This window comes from Neopelma chrysocephalum, unplaced genomic scaffold (genome assembly GCF_003984885.1).
Source record: "Neopelma chrysocephalum unplaced genomic scaffold, ASM398488v2 Primary Assembly neopelma1_132, whole genome shotgun sequence".
NCBI classification, from domain to species: Eukaryota; Metazoa; Chordata; class Aves; order Passeriformes; family Pipridae; genus Neopelma; species Neopelma chrysocephalum.
Window position 1 is genome coordinate 130,088 of NW_020897794.1, and position 22,054 is coordinate 152,141.

The window sequence follows — 22,054 nt, forward strand, 5'->3', positions numbered from 1 at the left end:
TCCCCGCCGGTACCGATGCTCACCCCCTCAGCACGGCGGGACGGCACCGGCATCCCCTGGCTCTGCTTTCGCGGGTGGCCCCGAGGACAGCGCGGGCAGACTCCCGGTGCCGCATCCCTCCCGCCGCACCCGGCAGGGCCCCGTGCGCACCTCCGCGCCCCCGCCCCGCGCACCTGCTGCCCCGCACCCCACTCCCACACGCAGTGGGTTCTTATGGGGCCGGTAAAGGCCCTGAAGGCAGCGATCCCCGACGGGCAGAGCCGGCGGAGCGTCCCCCCGCCCCAAGAGCCCCTTGCAACGCTCCGCCGGCGCGGTGGCAATCCGGGGCGTTTTCTTTCCCCAATAAATAAGGGGTTCGGCTGCGGAAGCTCCGCGCAGCCCGGAGGAGGCGGCTCCCAGCGCTGCGCACCTGCGGAGGAGCGGCGGCCCCGACAGGAATGAAACAGGCGGGAGCCGGCAGGACTTCTCCGAGTAGATTTTTTTTTTTTATTGAAAGATGTGAGAATTCATCAAAACCGAACAGACAGATACCCGAGTAACCAGCACGTTGCAAATCATGTATCTTTTTTATTTTAAAACAAATATAGAGCACAGTCCTGTGATATTTAAATTTATTATACTTCTTTTTTTTTTTCGTTCTGGAGTGAAAAATAAAAACCTGAGGTTTATTCCTGCATTCTCTATACCCCGCACTGTAGCAATATTTTAGTTAAGTTTTGGATTTGCTGTTTTTTTCTTTTTTCTTGCAAAAGTCCATTAAAGGATTGAACTCTTAGTTTCAATGACTCCAAAAATCGTTTTACTGGTGGCACATGATTGTCCTAGAGAACAGGCGGGATAAACAATATTTTAAAACACAGTTAGAGAAACCGATATCTCCTTCAATCACAAAGAGCTAAATAGTTTTCATTTACAATATATATGTTCATGTAAAATGAAAAAAAAAACGAAAAAAAAAACCTTAAATGCGATGAGTTAAACTCTAAATATTATGTACACACCAATGTACAACTCTGAATAAATTAATACCAATTTGCATATTCTGGGATCCTTATAGCTTATTTACACAAATTACCATTTATTTCATAAATATCTGCCCAGGTACCCACGAGGCTCCCCCGCCGTGCCCGCTCTGCGCGGTGGCTGCCGAGGCGGCTTGTTCTCCATCTTCTGTTGCTTATATCTTTTTTTTTCCTTACTTTTTAAATTATTTTTTCCTTCCCCCTCCCCTTGCACAGATGAGGGTTTGGCCCCTCTCACCCGCCCGGGATCGGGGCTGGGGCCGGAGTCAGGGTCGCCCCATCCATCAGGTGTCTCCACACGGGCTCGTTACCCCCCCTCGAGCTGCCCAGTGCCTGGAACGGGGGGGAATGATGGTCCTGGGGGCTCTGTGGCCTCGCTGGAGTGGGGGGAGCCGCTCCCACCCCCACAGCTGAAGGGGCAGGAGAGCCCCGTGCTCCGACCGCTCCCTCCTGGCTCCGGGGTGGTGGGTCCACTTGGCCGGCGGGGGTCCATCCCTTTGCTCCAGCGCTCCGCTCCCTGTCCGCACCCACCCCTGGCTCCACAATAAATATTTATACTGTGCTGTACAAAATACCAGTGCTTTCCGCCCCGCCGGGAGGGCTCGCCGCCCGCCCCGTCGGTCACTTGGGGGACTCTCTGCCGGGTGACAGCTCCCGCTGGCTCTCCAGCCCGCTCACCAGTCTCTGGATGTTCTGCAGTTCATTGAGGGACTCCTTCAGGGAGCCCTTGGGGGAGGCGGCGGGGCGCTGGCTGCCCCCCTTGTGCAGGGGCACCTCGGGGAGGGGGCTGGATTCGCGGCTGCTGCCGGCCTTGGAGCCCTCGGAGCCGGGGTTGAGGCTGGTGGGGAGGCCGGTGGTCAGCAGGTTGGTGCTGGGCGGGATGGTGACCGGGAGCTGGTAGGGGCTGAAGCGCAGGCGGGGGCGGCTGCTGCCCAGGAAGGGGTTGCGGGACAGCGGCCCCGCGGCCGCGGCGCTGGTGGCCGGCATGGCCGAGGCGGCCGCCGCTGCCGCCGCCATGTAGGTGTAGGGGTAGGGGAAGAGTCCGCCGAAGGTGGGCATCGGGATTCCCTGTGGAGAGAGGAACAGGGGTCAGAACTGTGGTGATGCCCCTCTGTGTCCCCCCCTCCTGCCTGCCCCCCAGCTGCCTTCCCCCAAGGCAAAGCTGGGACGCCTCAGTGCCACCCTAAAAACACAGCGTGGGGATATCCGTGTGGAACAGCTGCGGGATGGGGGTCCCCATCCACCCCACACCGACCCAGGCTGGTGACACCGAGCACAAACCCCTCTTTGAGGCCTGCCCCGTCCCCTCCCTGCGTGCTGCACGCCCTCGTCTGTGCAGCATCACAGCCCTTTAACCACATTAAAACACATTGTTAAGCAGGATCGATAAATTAGGGGAGTTCAAAGACATCTTCATGTATTTCATCAGAGGGGATGGGAAAGGCAGCACAAGCCCAGGCATTGTGGAAGCTGTTTCAAAGCTGACAGGGAGACGGTGGGATGCTAGATGGGGACAGCCAGGTCAGGCAGGGCCACAGATCCTGACTCTGCCCTTGCTTATGGAAGAACTGTGGCAGCTGCAAAAAAAATCAGGATTCCTCCTCAAATCACCCCTGAGGCCAACTTTCTAAATGCCCCTCACCAGGCAGCAATGTCAGGGGTGTCACCCTCTTGTCCCCAGGGGCTGCAGAGGGCCCGGGGGAGGCTGGGAGCACCAAAAGCACTTTTCCTGCACTGGGGCCACCCCGCATGTCCCCACAGGGGGGTGATGCTAGCCAGGCCTGGCCTGCATCCATGAAGTCCTCCATCATTCAGGGTGCCTTCTGGGAGGACATGGAGAAGAGGTGCCAGACAGCAGGGATGGGGATGAGGATGCAGGACGGGCGCAGGGTCTTACCTGAGAGGCCAACATGTGCTGGGAGAGGTGGAAAGGGAAGGGGGTGGCCGTCCCTGCCGCACCCGGGGCAGACGAGAGGGCTCCGTTCTCCAGGCTGCCCCCACCGGTCACCGAGGCCAGCAAGTGTCCCATGCCCATGGCAGAGAAGGCGCCGGGGGCCATGGCGAACTGTCCCGGGTGGATGAAGAGGGGCTGCCCAGCGCCCAGCGGGCTGAAGAACTGCTGCCCGTGGAGGCCGGAGAGCGCCAGGCTCTGCAGGTGCCCGGCGCTGAGGTGCGGGGGGCTGTCCGTGTGCACCATCAGCGGGGCGAAGGCCTCCTTGCCCAGCCCGCCGCCCTCCGTGTCCTTCTTGCCCGGGTCCGTCTCTTTCCTCCGTCCTTCCACCTTGTCCTTCTCCAGGCCCCGCGTGCCGAACAGGCCCTCGCCGGGACCCTCCCGGGGGGATGCGCCATCCTTGACCTTCTCCGGGCTGTGCCTCTCCTTGCCCCGCTCCTCCAGGCACCGGGGGCTGCCGCGGGGCGTCACGTCCTCCCCGCTGGGGCTGGCGGCTGCCACTGGCCGCTCCTCGGGCACCTTCTCCACCTCCGCGTCGCTGTCGGCCCCCGGCTTCTCCTCTGCAACGGGATGGAGGGGCAGAGGGTCAGAGCAGAAGGGAGCACCCAAGGGAGGTGAGGAGCGGGTCACTGGCGAGAGCCCTGGTGTCAGGGAGAGGTTGCGACAGCGAAGCTGCGATCGTTATTAACGAGAGAAACTCATTTTGGGGGCAGAAATGGGCCCTCGCGCTACGGCCGCTCTGGGGAAAAGGGGATTAACAACAGCAGTCCTGTTGCTCTGCCAAACAGAAAAACATGTTTGATGGAGAACCAAAATCTATTACAGCATCACTCTCGTTAGCTGCAAACTCCGAGCGGGGGATGAGGAGAGCGGGCGCTGGACAGCGCGGGAGGAAATGGTCCTCCATAGATTTAATTACGTGGAGCTGATCAACTGCGTGCCGTGGATTTATTCCAAATGTGCAGGTTGAGGCAGGTTAAAGAGGCAGTTTTAAGGCAGGGAGTACGGCACAGACCCTCCTAAAAGGGGCTTTAATTTAAAAAACCCCATTGAGCTCTCAGAGGAGGACGGGGGGACGCGAGGGGCTGGCGAGGGGAGCTGAACCCCTGCCCGGCTCCACTAAACGAGAAAAGCCTTTTGGTGCGGGTGAGGTGAAGCTCTGCAGGCTGGGGCGAATATTCGGGGAAGCCTTTGAAAGTGGAGAGGGGTGTAATAAACCCTCCCTCCAGCTCGGGAGGGGGGGGGTTGCAGTTTTGATGAAGGTTTGCAGGGAATCGGGGCTGGTGGAAAGTTTAAAGAGCAGATTGATAGTGCGGCAAGACAAAACCCAGCATCGAAAAAAACTGCTACGTGGAGCTGCTGGTTTATTTTCGTTCACCAGCTTGCAGCCCTGGAGTTACAACATTTTTTTCTCCTTTCAAATGAATTAATTCTTTCTGGGTTTTTTTCCTCTTTTTTCTTTTTTTTTTTTAAGGAAATGTGAGCTTCCCATGGAAGGCAGGGCACACACCAGTAAGGAGCCAGGCTAATATGAGAACACACGGTCTGCCTTGCCATTTCTCCTTGTATAATATAAATACAAGATACAAGCTGTATAGAAGATGCAATATATAGTCAAGATAAAATATATAAAGAGAAAAAAACGTTGCAACTCATGAATGCCACTTGTGTTTGCTCAGTTCTTGTCTTTTCCTCCGTGCGCATCCCCGTCTTTATTTTCCTTGGTGTTTTGCCTCACTGCCCCCAAGAAATCAGCACTCAGCAGCCCCGAGGGAGCAGAACCCCGATGTTTGGGGACGTTTGGGGATGTCTGGGGACCGAGACTCCTCTGTTACCTCTGCCGCTGCCCTTGAGGCGCAGGGGGCTGGGGAGGGCACCCACGGGCGAGTGGAGGGCGTCGCGCACGGCCGAGGGCTCGCAGGAGGAGGCGTCCGACTCCCCGCCGTCGCGATCGGGCTTGCAGGGCTCCTCGTACATCCGCAGGGACGGCAGCGAGAGCTGCTTCCTATGGGCGAGAGGCAGCGTCGGGCACTGCCCGTCCCCCCGCGGGCGGGCGCGGAGCCGTGGGGGGGGGGACGGGAACACCCCTTACCTCTTCTCCCGCCGGCCATTGCCCGTGTCCCGAAAGCCCTTGGCGAAGGGGTTGTTATCGATTTTCAGCTGGGTGATCTGCGGAGGGGGAAAAGGACAGAGGAGGTGGCGTGAAGTCCTGGCTGCCCCCTCCCCGCCGCCGCCGTCGGGGAGCGCGGGGCGCGCGGCGCAGGCTGCGGAACGCGCCGCGGCCCCGCGTTAACACACCGCATGCTTTATTAAAAATGATGCTGAGGTTTGGGCTTGAATTATTAATGGCGTCTTAATGATAGGAAGTTATTTTTCACGGCCCCCCGGAGGGAAGATGGCGACTGAGCTGCGCGGCCGCTGGTTAAAAGCTATTCTTATCCCTCCCCGCGCCACGGGCTGGCTGCCGGGGCCCGGCGACATCAGGGCGCTCAATAATGCATGGCTCTGAAACACAGCCCCGAGAGGGGGCTCTGCAAAAGGCCCGGCTGCCCGGCCCCGCCACGACCCCCGGCCCGAGCGTCCCCCAGCCCGAGCATCCCCCGCCCGACGGGGCCCACGGCCGGCGGCCGCCCCGCGCCGCTTGCGGCGGGCGAGCAGACAAAGTGCTCTTTAATCGATTGTGACTCTTCGCCATAAACTTTACGAGGGAAACAAGCCCACCAGGACCCTCAGACAGAGCTGTCAATTAGCATCAGCAGCCAGGGGTGGAGGTGGGGGTCAGCTTTTGGGTTAAAACACACACACGTACACACAACTCTTGGAGGGGGACGGCAGAGGCTCTCTGCTCCCCACCGAGCTCTCCAGGCTCTGGTTGCTCACAGGGTGACACTTGCTAAATCACGAAAGCAACTAAAATTAGCTTATCTGGCTCTATTTTTTGGCTCCTCCAGAGCCCAGGGCACCTTCTCGGTGAGGCTGCCCAGGCCTGGTGCTGCTCTCCACAGCCTGGGCCTGCAGCAAAGACTCCCACGGCCCAGAAAGGCACAACAAACCCCAGGAGGAAATTATTAATAGCAATCATTGAAATACTGATAATGACATTGGTATTAGTATTAAAAATAGCGATAATAACAGGAGTAAGTATGAGGGTGCATCCTGCTCTGAGGGCTTGGGGTTTAACCTTTCTGCTATTACTGCTTTTTGGCCACTCTGCCCCGAAATATCCTCACTCACACGCAAGTATGTAAATACACCCTAATAAAGGGGTGAGGGTTGGGACAGGGGTGAGAGCAGGGGTAGGGACAGGGCACAGGGACAGGGCAGGGGCTGCCCGGCCGTACCTTGTCGTTCTGGTAGGCAGTGACGGCGATGAAGTCGGTCTCGGGGAACACGTAGGTGCGGAAGGTGCTGTAGGGCAGCTTGAGGATGTCGTTGGCCCGGACTATGTGGAACCTGGGCTGGTACTTGTGCATGGAGTTCAGGATGGTCTGGGTGGGCGAGAGAGCAGAGCCCGCGGCTGCCGTCAGCCCCACAATCCGCGGGACGCGCGCGCGTCCAGCCGCCACCCTAAATAAAAATCCCTTTTCTCCCAAAAACAACCAAAAAAAAATAACCCCCACGAATTCGCCGTGAGGAAGGAACGCCGGCGGATGCCAAAGAGGGAGATTTCTTGGTTTTTTTGTTGATGCCATTGCGGGATCTGCTCCCAAAGAAGGAGGTCAGGCAACGCAGGCACAGCAGCATCTTTGCGGGTGTTAAGCACGGCAATAAAGCAGCAAAAGGGATCTCCCTGTTTTATTACAACCCTGTGAACGCGAGGCGAATTTTCGACACGTTTCTCGCCGCTTTTCATATTTCCGTCCTCAAAAAAAAAAAAAAAGTTGCTCTCCTTCGCCACCACAAAAAAATAATGTTAAAAGGCTCTGGGTTAGTGTCGGGGGCGGCAGGAGCCGGTGCCAGCCCCAGCCAGCGCCTGCGACCTGAAAGGAGCATTTCACCACGAACCATGGCAAATTTATGTCTCGGAGCAACGTTGCAGAAGGAACAGACACTTTTTTTTTTCCCCCAGTCAGGTGTCTAAAAGCCTCGCCAACACTCAAAGCCGTTCTCTACCCTCTCGTTTTATTTTTTCAGTTTGGTTTGTTGTTTGTTTGTTGTTTTTTTTTAAACCCGAATTCCCCGCAATTTGGCTGGGGATTTTCGGAAGTGCCTGAATCACACACCCCCTCCCCGAGCCGCGCCCCTGGGGCGGCTCCGACCCCCTGCCCCGCGTTGCCTGTTTTCCTGCCCGATAGCGTTTAAATAATTCCCCAACCTGCTGTGGTCGGACTGAAATGCAGAATTCATCGCCCAGAATTGCTAGAGGAAAGGCGAAAGCTTGAGTAATTATTGTCAAAGAACGCCGGCCAAATGGCTAAATAATTATCACTTCATTTTGGTTTAGAAGGTAATAAAAAAAATCCCCTCTTTTTTTTTGTTTTTTTTTTTTCTCTTAACCCAAGCAATAATCACCTGCTGATGAACTGTCGGATCGCTGTTATATTGATATAATCTAGACGGGATTTATCATGAAAATGGTGCAAAAAGTCTCATTCAGGCGTGCAAATCTGCATTCCTTTAAAAAAATATAATCATCCCTCTCTGACCAGATGGGCACTGGCTAAACCCTCATCTCCCAGATTTAACACAGTCCGGATTTTGGACAACGACAGATACCAGAAATCTTTAATTGAAGGAGGCGAACCGTTAAAAACGCTGAATCAAACTAGTTTTTAACCAGTACAAAAAAACCCGTATTTTTTAGACTCCTTCTCTATCGATTTACCTTGCTGGCTATAAATAACCTCACAATGTATTATTTAACAAAGACGCTGTTTCCTGCCTAAAGAGAAAAAATAAAAAAAGAGGAGGAAAAAAAAAATTAAAAAAGAGAGAGGAAAAAATAAAAAGAGGAGGGGAAAAAAATAAAAACAGAGAGAGGAAAGCTCTCTGGGAGGTGCGGAGCTGCTCTGCCCTCTCCACCTGAGCGGGGGTCCCGCAGCCCCCGCAGCTCCGCCGGCCCCGGCTCCCCGCTAATTACTGTATCACCAACGCTGCACGATGAACTTTCCCTTTATCGCCCTAAATGCGTGTCCAGAGGCTACAGAGCTGGCTGGGGCGCTGGGATTTCCCCCTCCGTGCGTTCCCGCAGGATCGCGCTCCCCTCGTGTTCTGACCCTGCCTTCTGCGGGTCTCTGCAAGCGGCCAACACGCTGCGCTTTCTTTCTTTCCTTTCTCTCTCTTTTCCCTCTCTTTGTTTATTTTGGTTGGTGGTTTTTTTTGGCTGTGTTTTTTTTTTGTTCTGTTTTACCTCCGTTAGGTGATGCAGATATGATCAATAGAGAATTAAATAAGGGCTTTTAGATGCAGCTGGTGTGGAGCCGAGGCTGCCAACGACTCCAGCCCTGCTCCCTGCCGCAGGAACCCAGCGCAGGTGCCGCCGCCTGTGCTCCCCCAGTCCGGTTCGACTCGACTCGGCCGGCCCCGACAGCCCCTGGTCGGGAGCGGCCCCGCCGCCCCGTCGGGGCTGCTGTCGCTGCATCCCCCGCACGGCCTCGGCCCCGCACATCCACCACCCCAAGTCCCTGTCCCCGCAGAGCCTGGAGGGCCGGGAAGAAGCGGCAGGACAGGCCGTGGAGGCCGCGGATGTGGGAGCCAAGCGGATCCCAAGGCTGCCCGCACCCCAATCCTTCCTTTTCCCCCGGGGAAGGGGAGCTGCCCCCTCGGTGCCCGGCAGGAGCAGGGGCTGGAGGGCTGCGGGACAGCCACATCACCGCAAGGCCCGGCCAGGACCCGCCGCCCAGCCCGACCCGGCTGGAAGAGCCCTTAAAGCCCCGCCGTTCCCCTCGGGCCGGGCAGCACCGGCACCGGGCAACCCCGCGCCTGCCCGGGGTCCCTGCCCGGGGGGCCACACTCTGCCCCGCAGCCGCACTTACAAAGCCGTGCTTGTCCGAGATGTTGTTGGTGAGCTTCAGCTTGTGAAAGGCAACAGGTTTGGCCATCCACTGCTCCCCCGTGGCCGGGCTGTCGGGGTGGATGTACATGCGCTTGGGCATCTCCGGGTCGGCCTTGCCGGCCACCATCCAGCGGGAGTTGTGGAACTTGTACCGGCAATCGTCGGCCGCCACTATATCCATCAGCAAAATGTACTTGGCCTTCTTGTCCAGGCCGCTCACCCGCACCTTGAACGGGGGGAACATCCTCCTGCGGAGAGACCCAGAGAGGTACAGGGCTGTGCCCGCCCGCCAAAGACCCCCCACGGCCGCGGCCCCGCCGAGCCTCCCGCACCCCCCGACCCCGCCGAGCCCCCCGCACCGCCCGGCCCCGGCTGCCGCTCCCAAACCACCATCTTCTAGTTTAGTTCGCTGAGGATTCCCAGACTTCCTCACGTCCCATCGCTTCTCATCCCGCTCTGCAGCTCACAGAAAGCAGGGAAAAGCTCAAAAAATCCCATTCCGGGAAATAAGGGGCGAAAACACACCCTGGTTTTACCCCATTTCTCTGCCCTCCGCCGACCCGCTCGCCCAGCACCCCGGCAGCCCCGCCGCTGCTTCCCCCGGGCCCGGGACCAAGGCCAGGGCCGGGAACGACCCCGGACGCGGGGAAAGTTTGGCAGGAGGGAAGGAAACGGCGGGAAGCGGCGTAAACAACGGGAGAGGCGGATTCCGGGCGCTCAATTAACGCGCACGAATTTAATTTGGGATCGCGCTCCGAAAAGTAGTAATTGGGGGGTGGCGAGAAAGCTCGGAGGAGGTGTGTGGGGGGGGAAACACCTCCGAAAAACTCCAGAGATCGAAACTCCCCGCGTTAATTCTCGGGGGCGGATGGGAAGCGGGATGGAGAGAGGGGCGAGGGCGCTGCGCGGCCGCGCAGGTGCGGGGCGGGCTGTGGGGGCCGCGCGGGGCCGGCTCTTACCTCCCGGACTTGGTGATCACCATCTCGGTGCCCAGCTTGTGAAACTGGTCCCAGAGCTCTTTGGCTTCCAGCGTTACTTTGGGGTCGTCCTCGACCTCCTCCTCGGGCTCCAGGCTCTTGAGCGAGCGCAGATGGGCGGCTTGGTGATGGTGTCCCAGGGCCGAGACGTGCAGCCCGGCCTCGGCCGCCCCGGCCAGCCCCGGGTCCGGCATGGGCTTCGCCAGCGCCGCCGGAGGCAGAGCCAGAGCCGGGAAAAAGGACGGCTGGGCGGCTGCGAGGAAAGCGGACATGGGGAAGTCAGCCGGCCGGGGTGCGTGGAAGGGGTGGTAAGCCATGGCAGTCCCTGGGAAGGCTGGATCTCTCATCGGTGCATCCACAAATCCAGGAGAAAAAGAGGGATTCCCTTTACAAAAAATGCGCGCGTGTGTATTTGTTGTATTTTTATTTTTTTCCCCCTCTCCTGCCCAGCGAACTCGCTTGAGTCTCTGGAAGAGAAAGGAAAATCAAGAGCACACACACACGCTCCAAAAAAAAGCATAAAAAAAAAAAGGCGAAAATCAGCGGAACTAGATTCGGGAAAAAAAAAAAAAAGGAAAAAAATTAAGAAGAAGAAGAAAGAAAAACAAAAAAATATCGAGGCAGTTCCCGGCTCCTGGGACTCCCAGTCTGCGGAGGGGAGACAGTAGGTCCTTATTTTTTGTTGTTGTTGTTGCAGCGAGGGAGAGCGAGCGAGGGAACGAGCCCTCCCAGGAAAGTCCTTCTCGACACTAAAATAGAAACAAAAGCCGGGTTGGGGCTGCGCGGGGCTGCGCGGGGCGCGGCGGGGCAGGGGCGGCCGCGCTGCCCTCACACCCCCGCGGGCCCGGGCTGAGCCCCGGCGGGGCCGGCCCGGCTCCGCGCTCCGCGCTCGGCGCTGGGGCTCGGGCTGCTCATGGCCAAAGGAGCCGAGTGGGAACGGTGAGATCTTGTCCTGATCTCTGTAAAACTGTGACTATCTCACATGTCCTTCCTGCTCTGATCCGCCCGCTAATGAGCCAAGCCCCCTTGATTGCTGATTTTACGCGTTTCAGACCAATTGTGGATCTGCATAGGCGGGGTTTTGACAGCTCCGGCCAAGCTCCGGGCTCGGGGGGGCGGGGGGGGGGGGGGGGGGGGGGGGAGGGAAAAAGGGGGGGGAAAAAAAAAGGGAGGAAAAAAAAAAAAGAAGAAGGTGTCGGAAGCATCGGCAGTAAGAAAACATGTCAACAGAATAAAATATTAACCAATGACAGAGAAAAGTGCTCGAAATCCCACCCCCGGCTCCTTTCCGCATACCGGGTCAGCCCCGGCTGCGCCGCCGGTGCGGGGCCAGCGCGGAGCCACCTCGGCGGAGCGGGGAGCGGAGCCACGGGGGCGGGGGGCGGCGGCAGAAGCCCCCGCCGGTCTCCGCGGGGGCGGCGGGGCCGGGAAGGGGGGGGCGAGAGCGGCCGGGCGAGCCCGGCTGCGGCCGCTTTACGACAGATCCTGGAGAGCGGATCGCGGCGGGGCGCGCCCCGCCCGCCGCTCCGCGCACAACCGCGCACGGCCGCGCAGCGCCGACGGGGCGGCCGCCGGGAGCGCGGCCCTGCGGAGAGCTGCGGGCGGCGGCGAGGCCCCGAGCGGCGACCTCCAGCGCGGGTGAGTCGCTCCCAGCCGTCGCCCCCCGCCCTGCCGGCAGCCGCCCGGACCGCGGAGGGGGGGTCCAGCCCGTAGCTCCGCGCCCACGACGGAGGCGCGGACCCCGCCGTCGGGGCGCGTCGGCTGCGCGGCCGGGGGCCGGCGCGGCTGTGCCCGGCCGGAGGGGCTGTTTACCCGGGCGGGGGGAGGCAGATAAGGAGGAGGGGGGACACTCCGGGGCTGTTTGCTGAGGGATTAGGGCCGGTCCCGCCGCGCCGGGGCCCGGGGGGGGGGGGGGCGGGCGCGGTGGGTGTCCCCTCGGAGAGGCCGGTTTGGAGATCTGCGCTGATTAACTGAGGGCCGCGGTGGCTGAAGAGGGCCCTGGCGCCAGGCGGCTGAGCCCTCACAATAAAGACCCGTCTCTTGTCACTTCATATTTACCCCCAAATCTTCAAAAAGCGCCCTGCCATCCTTCCAAGGCTCCTGCCCCCGCCGCCTGCGCTGCGGCCAGGCGGGACGGGGGGGTGACGGCCGGCCCAATCCTCTGCCCCCCGGCCTGGCCCCCCCTCCGCCCCCGGCCCTCCCGCTCCGCGGATGCGCAGCGAGGAGCGGCCGCAGCCGCTCGGAGCCCTCGTGGCCGCGTGTCGCTGCTCCCCGCGCAGGGCGGGACGCAGGGACCTCCCGATGCCCCCTTCCCATCCCGGCTTCTCTTTATCCCTCTGCCCCCGTTCATCCTGCCGATAGCGACCCCCGCCCGCTGTCCCCCGGCGCCACGCGGAGCCCCGGCCTCGGGCTGTTCTCCGGGCCGATCACCACCTGCCCGCGTCCCGCGGCAGGTTCACCTCTGCCCGCACCGCGCCCGGCCCCGCACCGCGCGTCCCCCCCCGGGGCTGTCCCGGGCGGCGGGGCCGGGGGGGTCCCGCTGACCATTGAACGGGCAGCGAGGACTGAAATTTAGACCCAATTTGGACTTTGCTTCCTTGCCGCCGCGGAAAACTGCTGACGGCAGCTCTGGCAAAAGTGGGGCTTGCTTGTAATTTTTTTTTTTTTTCCGAATTCCCCCCTCACAAAGCAAAAGCGGAGTCTTTCATTGCCCCGCGGCGAATCCCCTCAGGCCGCGGCTGTTCTCTTACGGACACCTCGCCTGCTGTTCCTCTGGGCCCGGACACAGCCGTGTCCCCGCGAGGAAAGGTCGCCTCCCCTCGGGGCCACTGCCCGGCCCCCCGCCCGCGCCCCCCGCCCCGCTGTAACACCACAAACGGCCTCGCCTGAGGAAAAAAAACCGATCCAGAGCAGCCTCGTCTCCCCGAACTTCCGCAGGGACGCCCCACAAGGGGACTGCGGGGGTGGGGGGGTAGCGGGGACCAGAGTATCCACTACGGGCGCGGACACGACTCAGGAGCCCGCACCCATGGACGGGACAGGCCGCGCATCGCCCCGTCGGTGACCGAGCACCGGGCAGGGAGAGAGGAGCCGACGGCCTCGGCTCCCGCCCTGAGGGCAGCTGTGCCCCGGGGACAGGGGACGAGAGGTGTCCCCGCGCAGCCCCCTTCCAGGGAGGGTTTTCCAACCTACAGCGCTCGGGGCCACCGTGCCCGGCTTCCAGGAGCCGCCCCGGCCGCCTGCGGGCCCGGCACTACACCGGCGTGCGGTCCCGAGGCTGGGGCGGATGGAGGCCGGGCCGTCTCGCGAATTCGTCCCGGAGATCCGTCCTGGGGATCTGTCCCGGTCCAGCCCGGGGAAACTGTCCCATCGGGCCGCCTCCGCCCCCCACCCGCCCCGCAGCGCGGCCCCGCTCGCTCTTCCCCTTTCATCTCTGCCCATCTCCACTCATCATCCTTTTTCTATTTTTAGCCGGTAGACTTAGGCCTTGGCGCCAGGCCGTTTAAGACCTGTCAAAGTCCTTCATATTTCCCTCATGTCACATGGACCTTTCGCTCCCTTCCCCGCGCCATGCGAGGGCCGTAATTTGGATCTGTGAGCTGGTGAGCAAATGCAATTTGCTCTTCTCCATCGCTGTGTTGTCTCCGTGACCCCAGCCAGCAGGACGGCTGGTGTCCTGTCCGGGGCACTTACACAAATTGCGGGTGATTGATGAAAAATAACAATTCTCACAAGCAGCCGGGCCTCCGCCTTCCCCTCCTCCCGGCTCCACCGGGCTGCGGCGGCCCCGCGCCCCGGGGAGCGCTCCCCCCCGGCGGGGTGCACCAGCCGCGGCCGAGGAAGGGGCTCCAGGCGAACGGGTTTTCCGCCGGGCCCCCCATTCCCGGCCTCTGATGCCACGGCAAGAGGACACCCCCGGGGCCCCTGGGGAGGACGGCCGAGCTTCTCGCACCTTCCCAAGTGGGGGGACCCGGGCGGGGGTGGAAACAGGCCGTGCCGTGGAGGAAGGGGGACGGTGCCACAGGACTGGGCTCCACGGTGCTTCCCCGGGAGAAGAACAGACCCGGGGATGTCAGAGACCCCCAGAGCGAAGCCGCAGGTGCGGAATGGGGAACTCCCTCTGTCCCGAAGGTACCGGGTCCCCGCGGGACTCGGTGGCCCCCACCAGTCCCGGGGTGTGCCCCCCGGTCCGACCTGGCCCTCCCGCCTCAGCAGGGCCGTGGGGCAGACGGGGAGGAGGCGAGGGGCGGCCCCACAGCCCCGGCAGCTTCCTCGGCCGCTCTTCTCCGCTCCACCTAGAGAGGAAAAGAACCCCACGTGTGATGAATCTATCCTCGTTTGCTCTCACCCACCCGCGTCCACCCCTCCTCTGCTTCCCTTCCCCGGGGCGCCGCATCTCCCCTCACACCCCTCGGTGGGGTGGGAATTCTCTTACTCCCGGGAAATCCCGGGAAAACGACTCTGCCCCCCTCCGGTGCTCCGGTGCCCGTTGGAGGGGACGAGGAGGGGCCGCCGGGCACCGGGGGCCGCCTGATGCCCTTTTATCGACAGCCACCGAGAGAGATGCTCGACCCGACACCAGCGCCGGCCCCGCCGCCCTCCTTCCTCCCTCTTCTTCCTCCCGCTGCGCGGCCGCGGAGCTCCGCGCCCCTTCCGTGCGCAGGGAACCCCGCGGAGCCCCGCCAGCGCGGCAGCCCCCGGGCTGTCCCCCCTGCTCCGAGCTCCCCCTGCCCTCAGACTGTTTAGATTTCTTTCCAGCTTTAAAGAAAATATTTCCAGTAATCCAGATTTCTGGAAAATAACAACAGGCGGGGAGACGCAGACACAAACGCCGCTGAAGTTTATCCAGAGTTTGAACAATTTATAAACACATTTCCCGGCTTGTTTGTCAGGGCGGGCGGCGAGTGACCCCGGCCCGGCCGGGGGGACACACGCGTTCTCCGCTCCCCCGTTACTCCACGCTGCTTTGAGCCAGGAGCCCGCTCAACCCTCCGCCTGATTGAGTTTTAAATTATTTCATTAATTTTTTTTTTTTTAATTACGGAGCGCTCTCCCCGCGCAGGGCGAAGTGACCCCCCCCCTCCAGTCCCGCGCCCCTGGAGCTGCCCGGCTCCCCACGTCGGGGCGCGGCGCCGAGCCCGCACCGAGCCTGCTGCCTTAAAAGGCGACGGGAGCCCCAGTCCGGGCCGTCCCAGAGCGGGGGGACCCGCCTGGAACCTGCACTGCCACCGAGGATGGGAATGGGTACAGGGATGGAGGGGCACGGTGGGGGATCATGTAAATCCCTCTGTTTAAAAAACTTCCATTTGAGAAAGTGTGTCACATCCCGGCGCGGGCGCGTAATCCCCGGGCTAATGGCATTATCGCCGCCTCATCGCCGTCATGGGATGGGGCTGGGGGCGAGCACACCCCGCCCGCCGCCACGCGTGACTGCGGTCCGGTTCCGCGGGGAAACGGAGCGCCGGATCCCCCGCTCCGTTGGGGGGCCCTGGGGTCGGTGTCGACCCCCCTCCCGGCTCCCTCGGTTCCCCCTCGGAGGCTGTATCGATAATCGGGCGCCTATCGATAATCGGGGTCCCGTTGTCCGCCCGGGTTCCCCGAGCGAAGCCCGTCCCGGTTCCCCTGCGCTCGTCTCTGAACTCAAAGGGCTTCAACGAACGGCGTTATTTGATAAAATGATGCTGTTGGGCCCCCCGCCCCCTTCCTCTGCGAGATTAACAGCGAGGATTTGGGGTCGTCCCGCTGCACAGTGCCCGGAGCAGCTGGGACGAGGCCGCCCGACTCCCACAGCAATGATGTCCCGGGAAAAATCGGGGAAAAGCGACAGGAATGGCAGTTCTGAGAGCGGAGCGGCGGGGGCGGGAGTGAAAGGGAAAAAATCATGAAGGGCTCCGCGATCATCGGTGCAACCTCCCCCGAGGCAAAATTCCCTTCTGGGCAGGGACCCCGCCTGTACAGGGACAACAAAATCCCCGAGGGCAGGGGATGTCCCGGGCTGGGTCCTGACCCACGGTTTCTCTCCCTCATTAATTTTATTTTTCAAACTGTGCCTGGTGGGTGCAGTCCCCACCAGTTGCCCCTGGAAGGGAGAAAGGTGCAGGGCAGCCCCCAGCTTCATTAGGGTCACTCAGCCCTCCTGGTTCCCAGTCCCTTTGCATCCCCAGAAACCCTTTTCTCTCTGTTTGGGGCCAGGAGTTTGGCAGAAGTTACAGGATCAAAGGAGGGGTGAGTGAACCGGCCCTGGGTGGGCAGCGCTGAGGGGGTCTCACATCTCGGCCTGTCTTCTTCAGATGGGATCTGGGAACATGTCTGGAATCACATCTAAAGCCGGATCTGACGCTGCCCTTCCCACGTCACTTGAGTTGTGGGTTTGGTCTAGGTTTGACTTTTAGGATTGCAGAAAATCACCATCTTGTGTTTGTAGGAGAGAGCATTTCACTGCCGAGAGAATAAAAACAATCAGAATAAACCAGGAGCTGGTCCTGGGGAGGAGTAACACTTTTCATTGCACCTGTCCCTTTCCTGGGTGCTTCACCATGAACAAATCTGGTGTACACCAGCATAGCATGGAAGGGCCAACTCTCATCCTCTTTATCCATGTTTCCTCCAAAACATAGCGCTCCTCTGAGCCCTGTTCTGCCAGAGGCATGGAGAGGTGGAGCAGGGCTCTGAAGGCGGGACAGGCTCTTCCCATCTTTCAGCTCTTGAAACCAGTCTGCAAACGCAAACTGCTGTGGGGCAATGCCCCATCACGGCCCTGGATCCATCACCGTTCCTGGGCACCTCTGCATTGCACTAAATTTTCTCATTGCCCGGCTTTTTCCTCGCTTCTCTGTAGGTCCTGGGCTCTTGCGCTGATTGCCCTGGGGTTTTGGGGTCTTGGCACGGGCACACAGTGAGCACGCTGAGACCTGCCACCCTCAAGCCTCTCTTCTCCCAGCTCCTCGCCTGCGTGAGCTCTGCAGTGCCGGCAGATTGCTCTCCAGGCGTGTTTTCCATGGATACCTCAACGGAGGCAGCACCAAATAACAAGTAAATAACAGCCCCCCGACGCCGGGCTGCCGGCACAAAGCAAGCAATTGCCCTTCACGCAGGTCACTAATCTCTTGACACATGGTCTTTGAGACCTGGGCCACGGGGAGGGAGGCTGAAAGGGAAGAAAAGATAGTGGGGACAATGGCAGGGCCGCCGGCTGGCTAATAACCCTTCTCCCAGCTTTGTCTGGGTACACTCAGCGCGACGCTGGGATCAATTCATCTCCGCTGAGAAAAACACACTCCTGCCCCCGCCGTGGTGCCCATGAGGGTCCCGACTCGCCGGGCTAAGTGCAGAGCTCGAGATGCTGCAGGTATTAATAGCCCCCATTTTGTAGCCAGCAGTAATTCCCTCCTGTGTTTTCCCCTCCACGCTGAAAACAAATCCTTCACTTCATCCGTTTGTCCTCTCCAGTTGCCATCTGTCTTCCATCCTTCAAATCTCACCTTAAAAACAGTGCCTCTTGAGCAAATCCTCCCCGCCGTCCCCGCGTGCCGTCTCGCCCGGCACAGGCCTGACACTACAAGCGCTCATTGAAGTGAAGGGGATTTGAGAGTGCACAGGACACGGCGGGATTAAGGCCACAGATTGTGCTCCCCGGGCCGCGCTGTGCCGGCGCAGCAAAGCCCGGCCTTGCGGCTCTGCCTGCCTGGGGCTCTGCTCCCTCCCCTCAGCTGCTCCTTCGCGCCAGCATCCCCATCCCTCTGCCCTTCAGGTGCTGGTGGGATGGAGGGAAGCACCTGAGCTGACCTCTCTGGGTGCCTCCAGGTCCTTTCCTATGTGGATGGAAACAGGAGAGGTCATCCCCCCCTGTGCCCCGGCCAGGAGGCACAGGGGGGTTCACGTGGTGGGACTGCTGTTTGCACAGATGTGGCAGGTGCTGTCTCACCTCCTGGCATCCCACCCCATCCTGTCCCGTCCCGTCTCGCCCCGCACCACCCAGGGGCAGCATCTGCGGGGCGGCCCCGGCCAAGCTGTGAATCACAGCGCACATCAAAGCGCCGGCAGCGAGAGCACTCGCGTCCCCGGCAGCCTCGGAGAGGACAGTGCCTGTGCAGATGTTCAGCAGCAGCTTTTATCAATTACAGACAGCAGCAGAATTTACCAGAAAACCCAGGGAAGGGAAGGGAAGGAGCCCTGGCCAGTGGAGGGGCCACAGCAGAGCCCACGCAACCCTTGCAGCTCCACGGGATGGGTCATTCCAGCACATCACCACTTCCCTCCATTTTAGCACCAGTATAACATTCCATTCCATTCCATTCCATTCCATTCCATTCCATTCCCCCACGTTCCCCTCCAGCCCTTGCTCTGGTGGGGGGTCACCTGCTCCCATCAAAATCTTGGTCTTCTTCAGGAAGACCCCACCTTGCTGGGCTTCACGGGCACGAAGGAGAGATCAGACATGACCACTCCTGATCCAAACCTTTGGAGCTGGTGAGATTCCTCCTGGAAAATAAACCCACACGATATCAAAGCCAATCACGTGACCTGTGGCAGTGTGACGTTTGGTGTTTTTTGGCTGGGCCTGGCAAGGATAGACCCGATCCTGCCCAGCTCCCACAGACACCATGGACTACCAGGAGTATCATGGTCTGGTCAGTCACCCAGGCAGGTGACATCACTCCCACATGACAGCTGGACTTTCCCCTTTCAACAGCAAAAAGGGCAAAATTCAATGTACCTTGAGAGGTGGCTGCAACATGGACCCCCTCGTGTGGGAGGAGAGGCAGCGGGACGTGTCCATCCCTCCCGCAGAGGGAGTCAGGGAATGGGTGTGAGGTGGGGTGGGAGGCAGGGTACAGGCCGGGCTGCAGGGGCTGTCTCAGGTTTTCTGCTTGAATGAAGCTGCTGGCCTGGACGTGGTTCATAACCTTCAGCCCACAGCAGACCCTTGGCAAAGTCCTCTCCCCAGGCTGTTCTGAAGTGAATGCGCTCGCCCGTTGTTTCCACCTGGGTTGTCAGGTACGGCTCCTCCCAGGGGCTGGTGACAGGCTGTGGTGCTGGCCCAGAGAGTCCTCCTCGCTGGGGGATGCAGAGACGCCGTGCTCCCTCCAAAACACCCCAGGGCGTCCCAGTCCCCCTGATCCTGAGGTGTATTCAAGTGAAAATACTATCGATTCTATCCCCATCCTGCTTCCCACGGCCCCACGAGCCGGCACTTCTCACCTCCCCAGAGAAGGTGCTGGGTGGGAGGGGATTAGTGCCCAGCTGGCACCGGGCTGCCACAGGGGCCATGGCACCCGCCTTTTATCAATGTCCTGTAATAATACTGTAAATACTCACTGGGCAGTAATTACACCCTATAAAAGAAGCAGCAGCCTGTGGTGTGAGCCAGGACCGGTTCACGACACTCGCTTTAAAGAGACGCTTCATGTCTCGTTTATAGATTAGATTTTAACCTGACAACCTTTTAACATTGTATTAAATTAGAAATTAACTTCGTATGACTGCTCACCGTATAATTGACCCAGGGATAGGCTGAGTGCTACAGAATATTTCAGATACCTTTCAGATACATTTCAGACAGCAAAGTTCCCAGGAAAATTCAGAGCCTCCTCCTTGATCTAGACCAGGGCTTTGCTATTAATTAGTATTTATGATCAGGTGCCAGGAATTCTTCCCGTGGAGGGAGGGCTGCCAGGGAGCAGCGTCCCTGCTGTGCCTTGCCCATCCCCAAGGGATGTGATGGTGAGAAGGAGAAAGAGGGGACAGGGAAGGCTGCAAGCCCCTGACCCTGCCGTCGGTATTTTAGTGTAATTTCCTGCAGCAGAAATTCCCAAGAAAGGCAAAAATTCAGCCTGGGAACTCACTGACAGATGCACAGCTTCAAATTACATCTGAGCCCAGTGAGGGATGGGGTGGCAACTGATGGGACAGTGTCAATGCCCAGGCACAGCCAGGAATGGCCGTGTGTCCCAAAGGCTGGGGGGACATGTGGCACGTTCCCAAGGCTGATCCTGCAGAGGGAAACACCAATTCCAGGGCTGCCCCTGCTCGTGGGCAGTGTTGGAGGAGAGAGGGCACAGCCAGGCACGGCGTGGGACAGGGAAGCAGCGACCCTGCCACGTCCCTGGTCCAGCTCCAGCTTTAGTGACTTGTATCCCGCTGTGTCCTGCCCTTTGCTTTCACCAGGGTAAAGGCATTTTCTGGGATAATTGAAACCTGCTCCCAGCACGTGCAGGAGGCGGGAGCGCCGAGCGGGAACAGACCCAGTGACATCAGCCAGAGGAGGCTTCACCCTGGTTGGGCCGGGAGGACTCTTTGGTACGAGCCCCAGCTTACACTTGTATTCAATTCACGTTATGCAATGTCCATATTAAATAAATTTAATATTAATTATAATTTTTACACACTTTAATCTCATTATGTGAGATTGAACAGCCCCTGTGCCCCAGTTTTCCACCCCAGTAAGCCGGGTGATGGGAGGGCTGGATGCTCTGCCGTGGCAGGAACAGGTGAGGGGCACAGCTGAAGCCTCTTGACTCTTCCCAATTCTGTTCCCACCAGCTCTGCTCCTACACGTGGGGAGCCACGAGCTCGGAGAGGGGCTCCTGCAGTCCCTGGGACAGGCGCTGCCTCCACAGCCACATGCTTGTCCCGGTGCCTTTTCCATCTGTGAAGCAGGCCAAGCAGTGGATTCAATTATTTTTTTCCTAGCACACATAAGCCACTAATCATTTATTGCATTAAAAAACCCCCTCGTCTCCGCAACTTTTGTTCCCCGTTTCATCCAATTAAAACTCAGGACAAAAAAAAAAAGTTTCGTTTTCTCTTTTTTTTTTTTTTTTTGCAATCACAAAGACCCGATCTCAGCCCCATTGACTCGCTAATTGTAAGCACTCAGATGGTGGGGTTTAAAGTTACACTTAGCAGCTGTGAAACATTAGGGTGAAGTGATTACAACCTACTGGAGGATACCGAACATTTTTACAATATCTCAGGAGCACAAGGGAAAGACAACAGGAAATGGCGCAAACTTTCCTACCCTGCACAGCAACAAGCCAGAGCGAAGGAGCGAGAAAATAAATGCGGAGACGTGGCGCAGACGTGGTTTGGATCCTCAAAACAATCACCGAGGAAGCCCCGGTGACAGCACCATGGATTTACCCCCTTGCTTGGGCGGTCAGAGAGGAGGGGGAGCTGCACTTTGCAGCAAAACTGCTCCGGGCTTTCTGCTGAGGAAGGAGGACGGAGATCTTGGCAGAATTTTGCCCTCGGTCAGTCCTTTGCCTTCTCCCAAGCCTTGTTGCCGGCAAATGTTGTTCTGGGGCTGGGGAAAGCTGCTCAGGGCAGGACAAGCAGTGCCTGTCCCCTCGAGGGATGGGCAGCAGGATGGGGTTTGCCTGGGCAGAGCCCCATCTGGGCTCAGCAAGGCTCAGCATCACCAGCAAAACAACCAAATCCTGAGCCCCATGCGCCCTGCAAAGCACTGGGAAACACCAGCCCTGCTGGTTATACCCAGCCCCTGGGCTGGTTCTGAGATTTGATTTCATTTGAACTCCAAGCTGTCACATTTGGAGAACCTTTGACTTCCCACTTCTTTTCAAACAGCCAAACATCCCCCTTCCCATGATTTAAGCCCGCTACACGCGTGTGTTTATTACAGAAACCAGGGTAGGATAAGAAAGCAATATTTCATGTTAATTCATGAAATCTGAACTCAACTTTTAATAGAAGAGCCCCACTTTATGCACAGAGTGATATACAGTCCGCCCTGCTTTAAATGAGACGTTTTTGCCTTTTGAACTCAGCAGGAGCCCGCTGCTTACTACTACTGGAAACAGTTTAAAAACCTGCCAGTCCGTGTGTCTTTTGGGGCTCTTTGGTTTATATCATGGCACAACATTCTTGCTGGGCTGCCTGTGACTGCCCTGCCAGCCCCTGCACTGGAAAACCCGGCGTTCCAGAAACTCACCTGGAGAATTTCCACGGCAACGGGAGCTGCTCTCATCCGAAGTCCTACGAAGCCCACGAGCCTCTGGTTGTTTTTGCTTTAAGTGGGGTTTGGATCGGTTTCCTCGGCTGAAAACCTGGTCGTGTTAAAAGTCAGGGGCAAACCCCCCCGAGGAGCAGC

The 22,054-nt window shown here is 59.2% G+C and overlaps 1 protein-coding gene across 1 annotated transcript; it reads right to left on the bottom strand.

Annotated features, from left to right (window-relative positions):
- Positions 1 to 472: 472 nt before the first annotated feature.
- Positions 473 to 10,739, bottom strand: TBX2 (T-box 2). Its single transcript, XM_027698685.1, has 7 exons — positions 9,928 to 10,739; positions 8,949 to 9,216; positions 6,315 to 6,461; positions 5,066 to 5,142; positions 4,809 to 4,978; positions 2,920 to 3,533; positions 473 to 2,090 (listed from the first exon to the last, which is right to left on the bottom strand). Exons 1-7 carry the CDS (start codon positions 10,290 to 10,292, stop codon positions 1,644 to 1,646), a joined length of 2,088 nt encoding a protein of 695 aa, XP_027554486.1. The 5' UTR covers positions 10,293 to 10,739; the 3' UTR covers positions 473 to 1,643.
- Positions 10,740 to 22,054: the final 11,315 nt, after the last annotated feature.

Coding starts and splice junctions, on each gene's coding strand:
- TBX2 (XM_027698685.1), bottom strand. CDS start 10,292: ATGAGAGATCCAGCCTTCCCAGGGACTGCCATGGCTTACCACCCCTTC. Junction 9,217..9,927: donor GTGATCACCAAGTCCGGGAG/GTAAGAGCCGGC, acceptor GTCTCTCCGCAG/GAGGATGTTCCCCCCGTTCA. Junction 3,534..4,808: donor CCTCAAGGGCAGCGGCAGAG/GTAACAGAGGAG, acceptor ATCCCGTTGCAG/AGGAGAAGCCGGGGGCCGAC.